This window comes from Cyprinus carpio, chromosome B17, assembly GCF_018340385.1.
Source record: "Cyprinus carpio isolate SPL01 chromosome B17, ASM1834038v1, whole genome shotgun sequence".
Taxonomy (NCBI): domain Eukaryota; kingdom Metazoa; phylum Chordata; class Actinopteri; order Cypriniformes; family Cyprinidae; genus Cyprinus; species Cyprinus carpio.
In genome coordinates, this window is record NC_056613.1 from 22,171,813 (window position 1) to 22,191,841 (window position 20,029).

Sequence of the window (20,029 nt, forward strand, 5' to 3'; positions counted from 1 at the left end):
CATTCTGATGTGAGCAGGGATGAATTTTTGTTCAAAGATTATTAAGGCTGTCAGCTAATAGCATTTACTTAATTAGACAAAACATTAACTAATCATATAAATTGTGTATATGTATTAGGGCTGGGCGATTGTCATGTGCATTTCATCAGTAAAGCTGGTTCCCTGATTACCGCTAAATCGCCATCACCTGCTTAAAGCTGGTCGGCATTTAATAGACAGAGCCATAGTTCACTTACAAGCTACGCAATATCGCGTTCATTATCGAATGTGATTCATCTGCGATAATGAACGCAATATTGCGTAGCTTGTCAGTGATCTACGGCTCTGTATATTAAATGCCGCTCCATTTGAAAGCAGGTGATGGTGATTTAGAGGTAATCAGGGAACCGGAAACTTACATTGATGTACTCTGCAAAGGTGGTATGTGGCAAAGGGGTCATTTAGAGTGACAGCTGCCCCGATATACCCTGATATTTAAAAAAAAAAAAAAAATATATATATATATATATATATATATATATATATATATATATATATATATATATATATATATATATATTTATATATTTTTTTTTTTTTTTTTTTTTTTTTATTATTTTTTTTTACATTTTAATGAATGTCTGACAGTGTTGACAAAGTGGGGACCAACTTTGAAACCTTATGAAAAATGCACGTCACTGAAAAGCAACCTTGCTTTGAAATTAGATATTAAGTGTTGCTTTTGAAAAAACAAACTCTTTTTCATCATTAAAAAACGTTTGTATCCATTTTATAGCATATGAATGATTGAACCCTTCTCTGTGGACACACTGTTTTAGATGTAGTGAGAAGACAATAAGTGTCATAGATTTGATATAATAATGATAAAATTAAATTGAAAAGGATAATTGTGTTATACATTCTATTATTAATCTCCCAAAACATTTTACAATTGAAAAAATTTCATTTTTAAACCTAACAGCAGTTACAATTGCTGGACATGTTTTGTCCCATGTCTCAAGAATCAGTGAAATTACTTTAATATTTTGCCTAACTGAAACAGCAGAACAAGTAAGAGACTTGATACTACTTTTTTTTTTTTTTTTTTCTGGAAAACAAAAAAAAAATACAGCTGTAAAACTCCAAATTATTTTTTTTTTCAGTGTGTAAGTATGTGTTTGATTTAATATCTTTCTTTTTATGATATTGAATAAGGTAGAAAAACAATACAACAAAACTTTTTTGTTGCACATACAGGATGTGACACCTGGCAAGTTGGCTTTTACACCTGTTGTGCTTGGACCCAGAGAACTCAGTAGCATCTCTGCATAGAATAGATGTATGGCTTCTCCCTGCTTAAGAGAATCCAGTTGCATTTCATCATAAAGTATCGGGTTGTGTTATGCGACAAAATATTCTCGATCCCATTTGGCTATATTTGCCACAGTAGCTTGATGGTTTCTCATGCACCGCCATATGAGAGCTTGAAGGTTATACACATTAAATAGAGGTTTCCTTACTCTATACAGGCTAAGATTTCTCCAGATTCCCTGAATATCACATTATTATGTATAGAAGACGATAAAAGAAAACTAAAAGAGATGTTATTTTTGAATGGTTTGAATGGTTTTTTTAATGTTCCCCTTATCTAATACCAGTTCACCTGCTTATTGTGTAATGCTTTAAAACAGTTTAACTGGGATATTCTTTAATCTTTTCACTTATATTTTGCCTCTTTTTTTTGGAGTGTGTTGTACAGTAGCAATCAAAATGTCTTTTTCAGTGGAAACATTGGAAATCATTTTCTTTGTAGTTGTGTCAGTTTAAAAGGGGTTAAAGAGAATTAACATATCACAGATTCTTGTTTGTATTGCATTTTACAAAATGTCCCAACTTTTTTGGTGATTGTAGATTTCATCTTAACATGCGCACTATTACCAGCTGTTTTAGTAATTAAAAAAGGCAGTGCTTACTGTAACCTACATACATTCTGAACAGTTACTGTGGGTAGGTTACCTTAAGTAGCCCAGTTATCACATATTGCATGTACTTTCAAGGCAAAATCAGCAAGTATTTAGGCCTATATAATTTTTGATATATATATATATATATATATATATATATATATATATATATATATATATATATATATATATATATATATATATAAAATATATTTAGGCCTATATAATTTTTTTTTTATATATATATATATATATATATACAGTATTTGAATTGGGAAAATTTTTTCAAAATGAATTATTCCTTTGGACTATATGTTTTTGTCCTCAGTTGAATGTATGACCAGTGTTGCCTGAAAAGTTTTATTCCCCTTTTAGTCCATTATCAGACTCACTGTTTTGCTAAATGCAAAAACAAACACTATGGCAAAATTCATTATCCCCATGTTTCTTTATCATGGGCATTCTTCTTATGTTGCTTTTATACAAGACATTAAATGTGAACCATGTGTGGAGATCAAAGTGTAAAGATGGCTTAATGCTGAGAAGATGAGCAATTTAATTGTGCCCCTGCACCAGTGTAAATTATTATATTATCTGCATCACATTTTAAGAATTGCTTTCCTGCAGTGAAAGTCCATATCAACAGCTTAATATCATTCTATCACTACACTAGGCTCTATTTAATCGGTTGGTACCCTTGACTGAAGGTCAGAGGAAGTTTTCCCCAGTTCAGATCAGCAGACTTGAAGTAAGAATAATGTTTGTTTGTTTGTTTGTTTGTTTTTGTAATTTTTTTTATATACTCCTCTCTAAGATTTACATTATTTCTGCTCTTGCATTGTCATGCTTTCTGTAACTTTATATTTTTGATGTTCCTTGTACTGATAGAAACTAGGTATAAAGAAAACGGACCCCAGCATGTTAACAGAAGAGGAGATCACACGCTTTGTCAGGCTGGATATTGACCCTGAGTCCATAACTTGGCAGCGAGGTGTGATAGAATGTGTATTGTTGTTTCATTGTTCTTATACTATAGGGATGAATGATCTGAAAATTAAAAATTAAATGAAAGCTGAGTGCATCTTTAAAGGGGTCATACGATGCAATTTCAAGTTTTCCTTTCTCTTTGGAGTGTTACAATCTGTTTGTGGATAGATCAGATCCCTAAAGTTGCAAAAACTAAAGTCTCAAACCCAAAGAGATATTCTTTATTAAAGTTAAGACTCATCCACACCCTCATAAAACGCATCATTTAAACATGCCCCCACATGTCTACGTCATAATGTGGGAAGATTTGCATAACACCACCCAAATGTTCACTCAAAAAAAGGCGTAACCTTTGATTCTCACTGTTGCCGCTGGAGCCTGTCGTGGAGATGCTGTTTCATTGTGAAAGCGAAAATACTTTGTTTGGCCTTCCAAAATAGGACACAACTAGAAATCAGTGGTTAAGTTGTATTTACATCACTGTTCCAATTCAAATCCCAAATATTCAGATGTGTGCAGCACATTTTATGGAGTACTGTTTCCTGATCCTGGGAGAGAAGACTACAATGTTATGTTCTGACTCACAGTCTGTAAGTACGTTTACATATCTAAGGATTTGCCACTGACGATTCAAACGCAAGTTTTGAGCAGTAAAGAGCAGCGAATTCCAGTCCTCACGCCCCCCTGCTCTGCACATTTTGTATATTTCTCTCATGGCTTCAGACATTTCTTCTATTAAGTGTATTAAGCAGGACATCATCACAGGATATTCCGCCATGATTCCAGTTCAAAGCGAAAGTATATGTTCCCTTCAAAGTGCATTGAAGTGTGCGAGACGTGAATTTAAATTGTATTTATTTACAGAGGTATACTTGTACATTCTTGTTTGACGTTTCTCAGATCACAAATGCAGACATGGTTTTATGTTAACGCCTGCGCGATGCAACGCAACACGTAAAAACACAGTATCATCATAAGTCATTATAATCCATAATTATGTCCCCACTGGATGCAACAAATGGCTCTTTTGTAATGGGTTTTATTGTTTTTGTCTTGTCACACCTGTGTTCTGACCGGGATACGCATCACAGTATGGTAAGGGGCGTAACATTTCCGTCACACGCTTGAGGCATTCGGCCAATCACAAAGCACTCCATAGCTGGCCAATCAGAGCACACCTTGCTTTTCAGAACGATGAGCTTTGTTAAAAAAAAAATGACGCGTTTCAGAAAGGCGGGGCATACAGGAGAAACTGTAATTGTATAGTATGTGGAAAATGTGTTTTTTGAACCTTAAACAGAATAAACACATTTCATTGCACCAAATACACAAAATAATCATCATCATATGACCCCTTTAATGCTAGAACATTTGTGTAGATTGCTATTTGTTTTGATGTTACTGGAAATTATACATTTGTACAGTATATACCCATCTGGATGAAATATAAATTATCTTCCCTTTTTTTTTTTTTTTATAGTGCTGGACACAAATGATCGTTTTTTGAGAAAAATCACCATTGGTCAATCTCCAACTGAGAAGGGATTTACCAGAACTGTGAGCATCACACATATTACTAAATGCTCTACGTACTGATGAATAAGTAGACTCAAGAGACTTGATTATTTAATTTTATAAAGCCTGTCCAAAAATAAACTGCATAACATTTAGAATGCCAAAGATGGTTGTAGCTTCTAATGATTCAGGCCATTAAAACAGCTTTTTTGTTGTTGTTAGGAGTAAAGTACTTCATGCAAAAATATTGTTTGTTCAGATGTTATGTTTGTCTAGCCAGACACGGCACTCATGCCACAAGACACTGCAATGGCCAAAGATGTCCACCTGATTAACATATGCAGAAGAAGAAATGTTTTTGTGTTCTTGTTCAAAGCACTTATTAACTTTTCAATATCTCAGGAGTTACAAGTTAACATTTATTTCTTTCCCATGTGAGCCATGGGAAAATGTCTTGTCTTTCTGCAGTACAGTGCAGTATCAGATGTTATCAGTCTGTTATCATTGAACTGTTAGGAATCTTTTACCTTGCTACTCTGTTGCAAGTTGTAATGACAAGGAAACCAAAGCATTTGATCTTATTGTGTTAGAAGGCAATGCCCCGCAAATTCTTTCTTTTTTTTTTTCTTTTTTTTTAGGAGGAGTTTTATTTAAATGTATGTAGTGAGTTAGTTGATGGTTTTTTTTGTTACCACCAGTCTGGCTGACATGAAGGAGAGACTCGCAAAAATGGTGGTGGCCACCAGTCGCAGTGGTCAGCCAGTCACCACCGAAGATTTGGTGTGCTGCTGTCATATGTCTCATTTTATCTCAAATGAATATGTCTAGGTGTTCATCCTGTGTTGATTCTGTAATGTTTATGTCTTAGGGAGTGTGTGGAGCTCTGACAGTACTCATGCGAGATGCCATCAAGCCAAACCTCATGCAGACACTTGAGGTGAGAGGAATTGTCCTGTGTTGTGTATATTCAAGTTAATTTGCAAATCACCTAGAACTATATAGGCTTTCATAAATAATTATTCCTTATTCATGCCCAACTCCACCAGTTGCTTAAATCAGTTTCCCAGCTGTTTTCTTGTTACTTTTTTCTCTGGTGTTTTAGAGGTTTGTCTTAAGTCTTTGTATGAACAATTGTTTAGGGAAACCCTGTGTTTGTTCATGCTGGACCTTTTGCAAACATTGCACATGGAAACTCTTCAATCTTGGCAGATAAAATTGCTCTGAAACTAGTTGGACCTCAGGGATTTGTGGGTAAGTTAAACAAATCAAAGCCACCTTTTTGTGTGAAGCTCCAGTACAATTTACGAACTTTGTAACTAAAAAGGTAACAATTTAGTTTAAAAATTTTTTTTTTCTGTTTTTTTTTATGTGTTTTGGTTTGGGTAATTATTTGTTTATTGATTTTCTTAATTATATCATTGGTTTATTTATTTTTTTATAAAAAAAAAAGATGCAAATAAAAACCCACTTGACTCTAAATCAGTATACTGTTTACAGACTTCAGTATATATTATGCAGTATATACACATGCTTGAGTTGTTTCTTACACCATGTGTGTCCATGTTGCATCATTTTTATGCTGTCTGCACGGGATGCACCAAAGCCAATTTTTTAAATCCATTTGTCCTGATGTTGGAACCAGTGCAAACACAAGTCAGAAATTTACCAAGGTATCTGTTTACTGTCAGTGACTCACATCTGGTAGAGACAGGGTACAAAATTATGCAAAAATGTAATTGTTTGGTTGTCTTGGATCCCATCAGTATGAATTCCTAAAGGGTTTATTGTTGTTTTCTGCCAGTCACTGAAGCAGGTTTTGGAGCGGATATTGGAATGGAGAAATTTTTCAATATCAAGTGTCGCAACTCTGGTCTCAAGCCTCATGTTGTGGTCTTGGTTGCCACAGTTCGAGCACTTAAGATGCATGGAGGTGGTCCAACGGTGAGTCTGAGAATACAGCACAGTAATTTATTTACTTTTTCATGTAGATTGTCATTTTCTTCCACTTAAAAATATAAATTTGTAAGGGGAGTTAATAAATGTGCATTTCATCGCATCTTTTCTGTAGGTCACCGCAGGCACGCCTCTGGCAAAAGAATATATTGAAGAGGTACTCTAAGACTGTTCAATGGTTTTTCTTGCTAGTCTGTGATTTTTATAGATAATGTAGTCTAGTGATGTGATAGGTTAAAAATTAGTAGCTCTAAAACTTTTTCACCAGTATTACCAAATGTGTAAATGAAGTTTTGGGAGTGGCAGCTGCATTTAACTAAAAGTGAATCACAGGAGTGACTCCCGAAACATTCCCTAAACTCAATGTGGTACTGATAAAGTTGGTTTGAACTCTCAGAATCTGGTACTGCTTGAAGCTGGCTGTAGTAACATGAGGAAGCAAGTGGAGAACGCTCAGCTTTTTGGGGTTCCAGTAGTTGTGGCTGTCAATGCTTTCAAGTAAGACGGCACCTGCTGATTAAACCTGCACAATACAGATTTTTTAAATATATACATCAGTTTTATGCAGAGTAGGGCAAGTTAAGGGTTTTTAATGTATATCAAAATTCCTAAAAGCTTTGTGTACTGACTAGTTTGTTACTATTATACAATAGTTTATGTTGGACAGCAATAGTTCAAAAAATGTAAGTAACCCAAAAAATCAGTGTGGTGCCTTAACAACATCCTTGTCACTACTGCTGCATGGGTGGCCCCGAAACTTGCTTTTACTTTTCATTTTTTTGTTAATAGGGCTTGTGCTGATAGAATTAATTAAATGAATTTAGTCTCTGACCTGTATGTTCATTTCATAAGGAATTGTCCTACAGTCAGAACAAATCAAAAATCTTAAAGGGTACCTATTATGCAAAATTCACTTGTACATGTTGTTTAAACAAATGTGTGTTGGCAGTGTGTGTACACAACCACCCTATAATGATAAAAATCCACCTTCTCCTTTTTTTTAATCTCTATAAATCATGAGCAGTGTCTCAGAGCTTACTGATCACAGAATCCATAAAGTGTGACATCACACTTTACCAGCCCCACCCACGATAGTTGACTGACACAGCTGTATTAGCAGTGAGCCACACACACACTATCTGCCATGTTTATCTTCATGCCAGAGCATTTAAAAGCAGCATTCAAGCAAGAAATGTCTTCTAATTAGAGCTATAGAAGTTGTTCAGTCCAGAGCAGTGAGTGATTTTCTGCTTTTATTTTATTGTTTGGGTCATATTAACAGCGTAGACCCAAACAGCGGTCAGTACAGTAGGTACTGTATATTATGCTGCTGTCACTTAATACACCGATCTAATATAGACATTAGATTTCTTTCCCAGCTGTTTAACTTCACAAACAAAACCAACTTTGTTTTTTGTAACTTAAGCTTGTTTTTAACATAAACTTGTGTGTGAAAGAGAACTTTAAGTACTCACATGCGTGTAACAGTAACTCTGTTTGTGTGCTTCGGATGTGTGCATCCAGAAAAACGTTTATCAGAAATTTAAACTGTTATCGCATGGTTTCAGCGCAATATACATGATAATCAAAACCAAACAGATGTTTTTTGGGAGAGATCTGAGATACGAGCTAAAATTGCACAGCCCTGTTCTGGGAAAGTGGGCAGGGAGCAGCAGCTCATTTGCATTTAAAGAGAAATGGACTAGAACAGCCTGTTTCCGCTTCCACTCAAAATAGACATTTTCAAAATGATAAAATAAATGATCTGTGGGGTATTTTGAGCTGAAACTTCACAAACTTGTTCAAGGGACACCTGAGATTTATAATACATCTTGTAAAAAGGGGCATAATAGGTGCCCTTTAAATGACCACCTTTGTGGTGCAAGTAAATCGGGAAACAGAATAACTATAGAGCCATTCCCACAGGGCATGTTCTTGCATTCAAAGCACAGTGGTTTTCTAGTATAAAATGCAGTGGTCTCAAGATACAGTTTTCTTGAGTAAAGTTTTTTTTCTCGAGTAGTTAAGCCAATATGCAGTCTTCTGAAACCCTACAATAAGTTGTGAGGAAAATAAATGAGTAACACTTTAGATTAGTAAACACTTCACTATTAACTCGTTGCTTATTAACATGCATATTAATAACGTTGGTTGTTTATTAGTACTTACAGTATATAGCACATATTAATGCCTTATTCTACATGATGATATTCTAGATCCCTAACCCTACACACTACCTAAACATAACATAATTAGGAGTTTATTGAGGGAAAACTGTTAATAGTGAATATTTGTTCCCTAATCTTAAAAAAAACAAAATGGGGTAACACTTAAGTTGTTGTTTATTTACCATCAGTAGGCCATTAACCGCTGCACTGGGATCATTGGGTCAGTGAGCATCAGATCCATCTGATTCATAAGTTGAATCATTCAGACTGTTTTGAATAACCAGATTCAAAAAAAAAAAAAAAGTTATTAAATGGATATTTGTTATTCCTATAAATGCTTCAAGGAGAGCTGTCAAGATGGGTGGATGTCAAGACATGATGGTCAATGACTTAAAATTATATATATGCACAATCAATAAACAAATTGCAGACTGACTACAAGAATTTGTCATGCAAATGCCCCATTCTACCTCGGACAGACTGACAAATAGAGTAATGCCACAATTAAATAATGTCCTTTATTTTATGGAATTTTTCTCAGCAAATATGTGATTGAAGGCCATACGGTATTACTCTGAATAAATATTATGTTAAAGTTTGTAATCCATTGATAGCCCTATCATTTAGCCGACAACATGTTTGACTGTGTGACTAGATTCATTTGAGTAAAGTGCTTGGGAGAGATATTGAGTATCATTTGCGAACTGAGTTTCCAGACCATGTTAATCAAACTGCTGTATAGCTCATGTGCCATTCAGACTGAATCTTGCCATCTCATGTATGCAGGACAGACACAAAGGCTGAACTGGATCTGATCTGTAAACTAGCCAAAGAGGCAGGAGCGTTTGATGCTGTGCATTGTTCTCACTGGGCTGATGGAGGCGCTGGTGCTGCAGATCTGGCTAGAGCAGTGCAAAAAGCAGCAGACTTACCCAACAGCTTCAAATTTCTTTATGACGTTGAGGTAAAAAATTAAATAAAATATGAATGTTAGTGGTGTTGCATTATTATTTCTATAATAAATGTATCTTTTTTAATTTGCTGGGTGGTATATGTTACACACAATATTAGAGGGTTTACTCTGCAGTCATATTTTTACAGATGTACACATTCATACAGTTTGCTAATTCATTTGTTACAGTTACCTATTCTTCAGTTACCTATTACCTATCTTACAGTTACCAATCGTAGACAAGATCAGAATCATTGCGCAGAAGATCTATGGTGCAGATGACATTGAACTTCTTCCAGAGGCCCAACACAAGGTGGAACTGTACAGCAAACAGGTAATGAATAGTGCATTGATTGTCACCTGTAAAGTAAAGCAGCATGGAGCACTTTTACAGACTTCTGTGACTCATTTTCACAATTATTAACATTATATATTTAGTTTTTTTGGGGGGGTGTATTTGTTTCTCCCCTTCTGAGAACCCTGCAAATATGAAAATGATTCATTATACTTGAAAACAAACAAGAAGGTAGCTAGCCGCACATTGAATTCAATACAGACTGAATTAACAGCCTGTTTGACATTTATGACGCAAAATATTGCAATATTATCACATATTTAGTTTTTAAGGATCCATACCCCCATCATGGCTGATAAACGGGGTTGGATAGTGGAAGCAGGACTGCGGGGTGTATTTGGGTCTCATTACAGATCCTTAAACATAAGGTTGCCTTTACGTTTATAAAGCTTTTTGTCTCCCTCAGGTTTTGCAAGTCTACCCATATGTATGGCAAAAACTCATCTGTCTCTGTCACATGATGCCGAAAAGAAAGGTGTGCCTACTGGATTTGTTCTTCCAATTCGTGACATTCGTGCCAGTGTTGGGGCAGGCTTTCTCTACCCATTGGTTGGCACAGTAAGTAGTGTAATATGAACATTCACATTTTTACATAATAATTATACTGCTATTTCTTTTATTTTAAAATAATAATCAGAAAAAATAACACAAGGATTTTTTCTGATTGTTGAAATAACTTGTATTCATTCATTCCAGAAAGAATCAGCAGTTACGTGTAAAAAAAAAAAAAAAATTTTGTAATTGTGATTAGTACCATGTACAGTGCCTTGCGAAAGTATTCATACCCCTTCATTTAGGGGTGTGTGATAAATATCGGCCAATAATTAATGCGCATCTCGTCAGTAAAGCCTGTTATCTAATCAGCAGTAACATTAATTATTGGCCGATATTTATCGTCCACCCCACCCCACCCCTCAATCTACACTCCATACACCACACTGACAAAGCAAAAACAGAATTGTCACAACTTCGTAAATTTATTAAAAAAAAATAAAAAACTGAAATAAGATATTAGTATTCATACCCTTAACAAAATATTTAGCTGAAGAAACTTTACAGCCTCGAAGTAATTTTTTTTTTTTTTTTTTTTTTTTTTTTTTTTGAGGAGACAAGCTTTGCTCATCAGCATTTGGCAATTATCATCAATTCTTCCCCCTCACCTCTTCACCTCTCAAAATGGCAGATGTACATTTTCAGGTTTCTCCAGAAATATTTGATTGGGTTCAAGCTCAGGCTGTGGCTGGGCCACTCAAGGACATTCACAGAGTTGTCTATAAGCCACTCTTGCTGTGTGTTTAGGTCATTGTCCTGTTGAAAGGTAAACCTTCTGCCCAGCCTGAGAGGTTCTGAATGCTCTGGACTGGGTTTTCATTAAGGCTCTCTCTATATTTTGGTGCACTGAGCTTTTAAAAAAGTATGGTGACCCATACTCGGAATTAGTGCTCTGCATTTATCCCATCCAATGTGCACACACACAGCAGTGAACACACACCCAGAGCAGTGGGCAGCCATTTTTTTGCTTTGGTGCCCGGGGAGCAGTTGGGGGTTCGGTGCCTTGCTCAAAGGCATCTCAGTCGTGGTATTGAAGGTGGGAGAGAGCACTGTACATTCACTCCCCCCACCCACAATCCCTACAGGTACGAGACTCGAACCCGCAACCTTTGGGTTACGAGTCCTACTCGATAACCATTAGGCCACGACTTCCCATTTTCTTCTACTCTGAGTCCCTCAGTCCCTGCCGCTGAAAAACAGCCCCATAGCATGAGGCTGCTACCAGCACACTTTACTTTTGGGATGGTACTCTGCAGGTGATGAGCAGAGCTGGTTTCCTCTAAACATGATGCTTAGAATTGAGGCTCATCAGACCAGAGAATCTTGTTTCTCAGAGAGGATTGAGTCTTGCCACACGGCAATAAAGCCCAGAGGGTTGGAGTGTTGCAGTGATGTTTGTCCTTGTCTCCTATCTTTACATATGATCATGGAGCTCAATTAGAGTGACTATCAGGTTCTTGGTCACCACTCAAACCAAAGCCCTTCTCCATCAGTTGCTCAGTTTGGCCAGGCATTATTAGCTGTAAGACCTTTTATTAAGATGTGTGTGCCTTTCCAAATCATACCCAATCAAGGGAATTTGCCACAGGTTAACTTCACTTGAAGTGTAGTAACATCTGTAAGTAATATGAATGCTCCTGAGCTAAATTTCAAGTGTCCCAGAAAAGGGGATGAATACTTATGCAATGGTATCATTTAAGTTTTTTATTTTTAATAAATTTGCAAAGATGTTAAAAACCTGTTTTTTGCCTTACTGTTATGGTGTATGGAGTGCAGATTGATGTGGGAAAAAAGTGATTTAAAGCAGTTTAACAAGGCAGAACATTACAAAATGTGAAAAAAATGAAGGGGTATTTATACATTCTCAAGGCACTGTAAAGAAATGTTCTTACTTTTATTATTATTTATTTATTTTTGCAGATGCCGACTATTCCTGGCCTTCCTACTCGTCCATGTTTCTATGACATAGATCTTGACACTGAGAGTGGAGAGGTTCATGGACTTTTTTAAGGTTTTTGGGGTATGTATTAATCTGTTATTTAAATGTTATGCATTGTGCCTGTATCTTTTATGTCTTTTAATACAGCTGTAATTATTTTCTCGTTTTAGATTACAGGTTGTGCCAGTCCACAAATAATTCATTCCACTGGATTAAAGACCTCAGTCTTCCTCTTGGATCAAAGGTTGTTATTTCTAACAGAACAGATGTGCTGTCATAACTTTTGATATATTCTGATCTATAACATTTCTCTATTTTCCTTATGAAAATTTCCAAGAAATATTTTTATTAAACTAGACTGCACTGAGCAAAAAAAAATTAAAAATTGGCCATTACATGATCTAGTCTTTTTCTCTTTTTTTTTCATTTCTGAACTAATTTTGTTGATTAATAATTGTGCTATTTCTGTTAATAACAGTTTTCAATCTGTACGGTTTCTATAAACATTTTTGTTCACTTGTCAGTACTAACATTTGTCAGATACATATTTTTGATTCTGTTTGGATACATTTACCTTGTGAGTACAAAATTCAAATAAATTGTAACTGAGCCTCAGATACAGTGTACTTAATCTTTGTTTGTAATGCCAGTTTCTGATTTGGGACGTTTTTCTTACAAGAAAAATCTGAGAAGAAATAGATTTACAAAAAGTCTCAAGTTACTTTCTATTTAGTCACACTACTATCTAGGAGAAACATTCAAGGAAGAGATTTCTTTTTTTTCTCTCTCTCATTTTAGTACTTGTAGTTACCTAAATTAAGTGCTAAGATGACTTGTGATTCAGTAAGCTTACATTTGACACAAAGACAGATGAAGGATCTAACATTCAGTTTTTCTTACAGATTTATATAGCCTATATTTTTATCTAAAATGTTGATGTTGAAAAAAAAAACGTTGCATGGGTTTTTGTTTCTCTTAAAGTATCGCTGTTTGGTCTGAATGACTGAGGCTGTCAGCATTAAAGATATTAAAAAATAAATTCTTTAATACCTTGACAAAAATGTAAATGATAGTGTAAAAAAGTTCCAACACTGAATATCTCTACTTGTATATTTATACTCCTTATGCCAAGACACTGAAGATTCCTAAATTGTGAACAGATTTTTATTTTGAATGCTATTTATTTATTTCCTAGCCATAGTAACAGCAAAACAAGTGAAACCAGGAGTGTCTGTTATTTTGTTTAGTGTTTTTTTTTTTACATGAAACACCACAAATTATCCAGTTTACTAATAGAAGACCGGAAACACACATGCATCCTCAGATTAGTGGTCTCTCCAGTCACAGTCCATTCTCCAAAAGAGTGTTCTCTTCAGTAATGTCTTGTTAAAAAAAACAACAAAAAAAAAAAAAAATACATTTTTTTTTTTTTTTTAATGATTTGTTTATATGAATTGCGTTTTTTTTTGTTGAGTTTTATTTGTGTGTGTTTTTTTTTGTGTGTTTATTTTATGTATAGTGAGCAGTCTAGTGTGGTTCAACTTTAAAAGCAGCAAAAAAGAACCTTTTGGGTGTAAATGTTAAAGGGGTCGTATGACGTTGTTAGAAAGCACATTATTTTGTATATTTGCAATGTGTTTGTGGTTTAAGGTTCAAAAAACACGTTATTTTCCACATACTGTACATTATTGTTGCTCCTGTGCCCCGCCTTTCTGAAACGTGACGATTTTATCCAGTGTGGTGATTGGCCGAATACCTCAAGTGTGACAGAAATGTTACGCCCCTTACCATACTGTGATGCCGTTTCCCGGTGCGACAAGACAAAAACAATTAAAAACCCATTATAAACAAGGCATTTGTTGCATCCAGTGGGGACATGATTACGGATTTTAATGACTTGTATTGTCTATCGTTGCTTATCGCGCTGTGTAAACATAAAACCATCTGTCTGCATTTGTGATTAGAGAAACGCCAAACAAGCTACACTGCTCAAAACTCGCATTTGAATCATCAGTGGTAAATTCTTTTTGAGAACCCCCAGTCTAGATTATCAGTCTAGCGCAGGGATCTCCTGCTCCCTGAGAACTACTGTCCTGCAGATTTCAGGACAGTAAGGGGGGAGCTTGCAATTAGGAAAGGTCTCCAAACTTTTTAAAAATCTGTTAACGGAGTCTTGCAAGGATTATTAGAGTTTCTCTAACTTTAAATGTGCCGTGACACTTTCTACCCACTTGGTATGTGTTGGTGGGGTGTTTGACTTCCATTGTGGATAGATGAGTATAAGCCGTCGGGACAACAAAGAAGAGAAAGCCAATGCATCCAGTTGACCTGGTGGTAGTGAGAGGTTCTCAGATGTCACACCAAATATTGCTATTACTGGATACAGTTGTATCTCCTTTACATAAATATATGAAATGTCTCAAACACAGCAGATCAAATGGTCCTAGAGCTGGACATGTCCAAAACATGACCCAAAGTAGCCTCACCTCTGTGATATCTAGAACATGTCAAGTCTATTTCTGGGAATATTCTCACCAGTTTACTTCTAGAAAAGCATAGCCTTTGAATTGTAGTAGTCCATGTCTGACACACACAGTTTTGAATGAATTAGCTTAACTGCGGAACTCTCCAAGAGCAGGGTTGGAGATCCCTGATTTGGTACATAAAATGTCAGTAAGCATTGAAATGTAAAATGTCGTAAAAACAGAGACTTCCCTTATTCATACCTCCCATTGTTAAGTCCATAGGATATGTTTTTCATGTTTTCCATGTCCTTTGGGTATGAAGTGACCTCCCCAGTGTTTCTGTTTCTCACTAAGAGAAGGAGAACGTTTCCCAGTGTTAACAGCCAGGTATGGTCAGCTGTGGTATGCTCAGCTGTTAAAGGTTAACTATTTCAGGATTTATAGAAAAGGCTATGTACAGCTAAAGTGACCTCTTTTCATTGTTTTGGTAAGTTTCCTATAGGCAAATGAGACATGAGGCTATGCTTTCTGGGCATTGGAAGGTTACAAGGGGGTGAAGTGCATTTGGTAATTGGACACTCTATGCTTGTCAGCATTTGCCCACCATAGACTTGTAGCACAGTTCAGCTAGTTGTGGCATCTACTATAGTGACCTCTAGTGTCTGAACTTCAACACAACATTTCTGTTTCCTCCATCAGGGAATGTCTTAGTATCTATTGTCACCCTCATCCCCTGATTGAGGGAACAAAAATGTTGTGTCTTTCATGCCAAAACTCTGAACTGCTACTGACAGAGTTGAGATGCTATCTTGGCTCCTCAGCCCAAACTTAACTGAGTGAAGCATGTGGGACATGGGATGTCTGGGGCGTGGCCACACATGCAAATTTTCTGAATAGGTCAGTTTGGTGGGTTTTGTTTGTTTGTTTGTTTTTTGTTTGTTTTTTTGCTGTTAGGAAATGTCGGAACCTGTTGATGATTTATTTCTTGTTAATTTAGCTACTGTATGAAAAAAAAAAAAACTAGAGGTGTGTTTTTCTTGTAAAAGTGTTGAAAAGGCTTTTCTGTTGGTAAAAAAAAAAGAATCTTTCACAAAATGTTCTCTGTCAGCCTATTTTCCCCTCTGAACAGAAAAGGCTACACAGACAGAAAAATCTACAATAAACATGGCAAGCAGGGCAAATGACAATAACAAAAGATACTATAATTCACCTTGATTTTTAGTTGATTCCGACTTGCCACAGTTGTTTTATAGACTCATAAGAGATGGAGCAAGAGAAAAACAAAGACCCAAAAGCACAAATTACAAGTTAAGTTTGTTGTCTATAGTGGTTTTGATTCACTTTGTTGTGATTTGTGGATTATTTTATAGAGTTGTTGTCTAAGATATGTGATGACAATTTTTAGCAATTAATATTTAGCAATTCAGAGAGTGAAGCATGATAGTAAGAGACGGATTCAAAACAAAGCTAGACAGAGCTACAGTTGCAAACCACTCAGCAGTGAGGCAGACAGGAATCAGTTCAGTTATAGGATTACTCCTCCAACCACAACAGGACTCTCCTGCTGAAATATTATATTATCATGAATATGTAAATATAAAATCATGAATAACAAAAGCAAAAAGTCTATCACATGCCCCAGGAAATTAATTGAGCAAACAGGGATAGGTGTGTTTGATTAGGGTTGGAGCTAAACACTGTAAGGCATTGGTCCTTCAGGGCATGATTTGAGGAACCCTAATTTAAAGACTAGTGCTGTGCAATTAATAGAATTTTAGTTTAATTTTTGATGTTGGCTTTCAGCGATTATGAAAACACCATGCCATATTCTGTTCCTTTCCTTTTATGCAGTGTACTCCATTTCCAGACTGCTTTTGCCCTACAGTAGCTACGCAACATACAAATCAATCAAGTCATGTAATGTGACAGAATGTGCTACAGTAGAACTTAAAAAAAGAGTTAAAAGCATATTGAGCTGTGTAAGAGACTGTATTCCCCAGGTGGCAATCCGAGACGGAGTGAAATGGGGACAAATACAGGCTGCTTTGGATGTGTGCAAAAACACCCCAAAATATGTCAGAATGTTTGTCTTGGTGAGTTTTCACTTAAATGCGGTCAGTTTTGTCTAACGTGAATGCAAGCAGTTGGGAAATTCATCTATGCATTCAGTCTTAAAGTGACAGCGGCATAAAAAAAAAAACCCTGCTGCTGTCATTTGATGCTAATCAAGCAAATAAAAAGGAGAGAATCACTCATTGCTCTTCACTGAATAATTTTTGTAACTTTATTAAGAACCAATGTTCTATTAGACTGTCCTCAGTGTGTTAGAGTTAATGGTGTTTTTTCTGATTTCTAATACTGTTCCACTGGTTCACCTCAAGGCTGTTGACTTTCACCCTTTTTGTTTTATCATGTATTCATAATATAAAGTATGTTGATGTCTCGGCGATTGTGAGTCTTCTCCACAAACAGGATCTAAGGCATGGTCTGGTCATGGAAGATTTTGTGCCATGATCTATTTTTTTTTTTCTTCGTTTGTATGTTAATAAAACAAAGAACATGGTGATTGATTATGGGAGATCCTCACCAATGTCCCTTTCAAGGAAAGTTTGTTCACTCTCCAGACATTTTTGCAATGCCTCCAGGCAGCTCATTCAAGACCAAGTCCTATCTCAATAAATGTGGGAATACTGAAATCTGGAAAACTGCTTGCTGAACTCACAATTAAGTTACATATTTCAAATCAGCAACAAAATCGGAAATGACCTGACTCATGAATCTTGTTTATGCTCAAATAGCATTTAAAAAAACTTATTTTTTCTGGCTAGACCAGCCAATGCACATGCATACACAGTAATTCAAACCACATGACTTCACCCTCGCTTTCGTTCTACACTTCTCTCTCTCACACAAGCACTCATAGTAAGAAGTATCATGTGTGTTACATTATTGCGTGATAACGAAGTAACTAATTACCTAATCACTTTGTCTTTACTTTGTATTTAAAGCAGTAAACTTAAAAAGTATACTTGACAAAGTATATGCTCTCTCGTTTTTAAATGTTTTTGTTTTTTCACTTATTAAATAACTGATTTTGTTAAGCTCTTTTGATATGTTGTTTTGACATATTGGGAGCATGCCACCTTTAAAGAGAAAATTTTTAAATTCCAAATACTTTTTGGTTACAAGTGATACTGTAAGATGTCTGCAGGTGTCTCGGCTTTGTCTTCTCCAATAAAGTTTATGTTTTGAGACATCTTTTGCAAAGAGAAGAAGACTTTTTCTCCAACAGCAGTTGGTAGTTAGTTCTGTATGCAGGCTGAATGTAAGCACTTATTTCTACAAAAAAAATATATATATATATATCATGAAACTGAATCTGTGCATATATGCATATTTGCACCACACTTGCACAAAGAAATTAATGGTACTAACAAAAAATGTTAATAACCATATAAGTGACACTGTACATTGCATGAAAGATCTTAGTCATACAGTGTAGGCACTCTAAAGATGATTAACTTGTCCAGTCATCCATTTTTAATAACATTCAAGGTAATGGAGACAGAGACTTTATTAATAAACCATGGCCCAGAAACTGATACACTTAGTAAAAAATCTACAGAGCTTAATAGAGTGTTATTTAATCTGTAGCAGGCTGGGTAATAATCTTTCCATTTTAATAGTAACATTTTGTTGGTATGGCTATATTGAATAGTTCAGGAAAAACTACATTGTTTCATTGATACAGTCTTTTATTCCAAATTCTGAGAAAGGTAACTTCTCAAAGGTTGATGTATCACATATCTGTCTAAGGCACCTGATATGCATTATACATGTGATCATGTGACCTGTATTGTCAACATTAAAGTAGAAAAAGACACTGCTAATGTCATTGTGAGAAGGAGAGCAATAGTGAACAATGACGTTTATAGCTAAGACTTTTTATGATCTGCGTGCGACTACACTGGAAGGGGAAACAATAGATTTCAATATTTTCAGAGGAAGAGTGGTGCTAATTGAGAATGTGGCATCACTTTGAGGGACAACCACCCGGGACTATAGCCAGCTTAATGAGCTCCAGAGCAGGTACCCTCACCGGCTTGTGGTCCTGGGCTTTCCCTGCAACCAGTTTGGATACCAGGTTTGTAAATGATTATGTGTAACTCACTGTTTCGATTATGTTTAGTTGTAGTTTATCTACAAATGTAATTTAGTTCATACATAAGTTCGGTGTCACATAAATGATGAATATATCTGTTCATGATAAGTTACCAGTGTTTCAGAATTTTGCAGGACTGTTGTACATAATTTGGATTAACATAATAATTATTGCATTGTCCCAATACTTTGTCTTTCTCATTTTCCAGGAGAACGGTTCTGACGCAGAAATTCTAAATTCCTTGAAATATGTACGTCCAGGTGAAGGGTATAAGCCTGCATTCACCATTTTTGAGAAGTGCATTGTAAATGGGAGTGATGCACATCCTGTCTTTTCTTACTTGAAAGACAAGCTTCCTTATCCAGATGATGACCCTATGTCATTCATGCAGGAACCTAAATATCTGGTCTGGAACCCTATCTGTCGGAATGATATTTCATGGAATTTTGAAAAATTTCTTATTGGACCAGAGGGTGAGCCCTTCAAGAGATACAGTAAAAGGTTTCAAACTATCAATATTGAACCAGACATTCAAAGACTTCTGAAACTGACCAAGAACTAATTGAAAACAAGTTAACTGATCATGTTTCATATTTAGTTATGTGTTAACTCAATGTGACAATATTGGCAATGATTTTTAATTCACATTATCTTCCATGTTAGCAACATTGTGGCATCATCTTAATTTCTTTTATATTACTTAATGAGAGTGACACACCAAAATGTAACAGGGTTTTACTTGAGATTGTAAATATGAAAGAATTATGGAAGGTGCCATTAAAAAAATCTCTGCAATGGAAGTACCTTAATAAAATATTGATCAACACGTTGGTTCTGGCTTAGTAGACATGTCTCTGTGCTGGGGCAGTATGGAGTCCCGTGACGTGGCTTCACTTGTTTTACAGAATGTCTCCTCTGTCTTATTAATGTGACATCTGCATCTGCTTTCACATTGTTCATGATGAGGAATGTCACATGAGCAAGAGTAGAGATATACTGTAATACATATGTATACTGTAGATTACCTTTCCCAGATAA

General features: G+C 35.7%; 2 protein-coding genes across 2 annotated transcripts in view; both read left to right on the plus strand.

Annotated features, from left to right (window-relative positions):
• Nucleotides 1-12,979, plus strand: part of mthfd1b (methylenetetrahydrofolate dehydrogenase (NADP+ dependent) 1b) — a 50,172-nt gene extending 37,193 nt beyond the window's left edge. The window contains 14 exon segments of the mRNA XM_042742836.1: nucleotides 2,617-2,691; nucleotides 2,832-2,934; nucleotides 4,411-4,519; nucleotides 5,114-5,225; nucleotides 5,314-5,382; nucleotides 5,585-5,696; nucleotides 6,247-6,386; nucleotides 6,514-6,555; nucleotides 6,796-6,896; nucleotides 9,353-9,530; nucleotides 9,745-9,852; nucleotides 10,279-10,431; nucleotides 12,346-12,445; nucleotides 12,535-12,979. Coding sequence (XP_042598770.1) covers nucleotides 2,617-2,691; nucleotides 2,832-2,934; nucleotides 4,411-4,519; nucleotides 5,114-5,225; nucleotides 5,314-5,382; nucleotides 5,585-5,696; nucleotides 6,247-6,386; nucleotides 6,514-6,555; nucleotides 6,796-6,896; nucleotides 9,353-9,530; nucleotides 9,745-9,852; nucleotides 10,279-10,431; nucleotides 12,346-12,435 — 1,392 coding nt within the window. The 3' untranslated portion in view covers nucleotides 12,436-12,445; nucleotides 12,535-12,979.
• A 5,515-nt stretch (nucleotides 12,980-18,494) lies between these two features.
• Nucleotides 18,495-19,817, plus strand: gpx2 (glutathione peroxidase 2). The gene is made up of 2 exons (XM_019096258.2): nucleotides 18,495-18,973; nucleotides 19,200-19,817. Exons 1-2 carry the CDS (start codon nucleotides 18,752-18,754, stop codon nucleotides 19,551-19,553), a joined length of 576 nt encoding a protein of 191 aa, XP_018951803.1. The 5' UTR covers nucleotides 18,495-18,751; the 3' UTR covers nucleotides 19,554-19,817.
• Nucleotides 19,818-20,029: the final 212 nt, after the last annotated feature.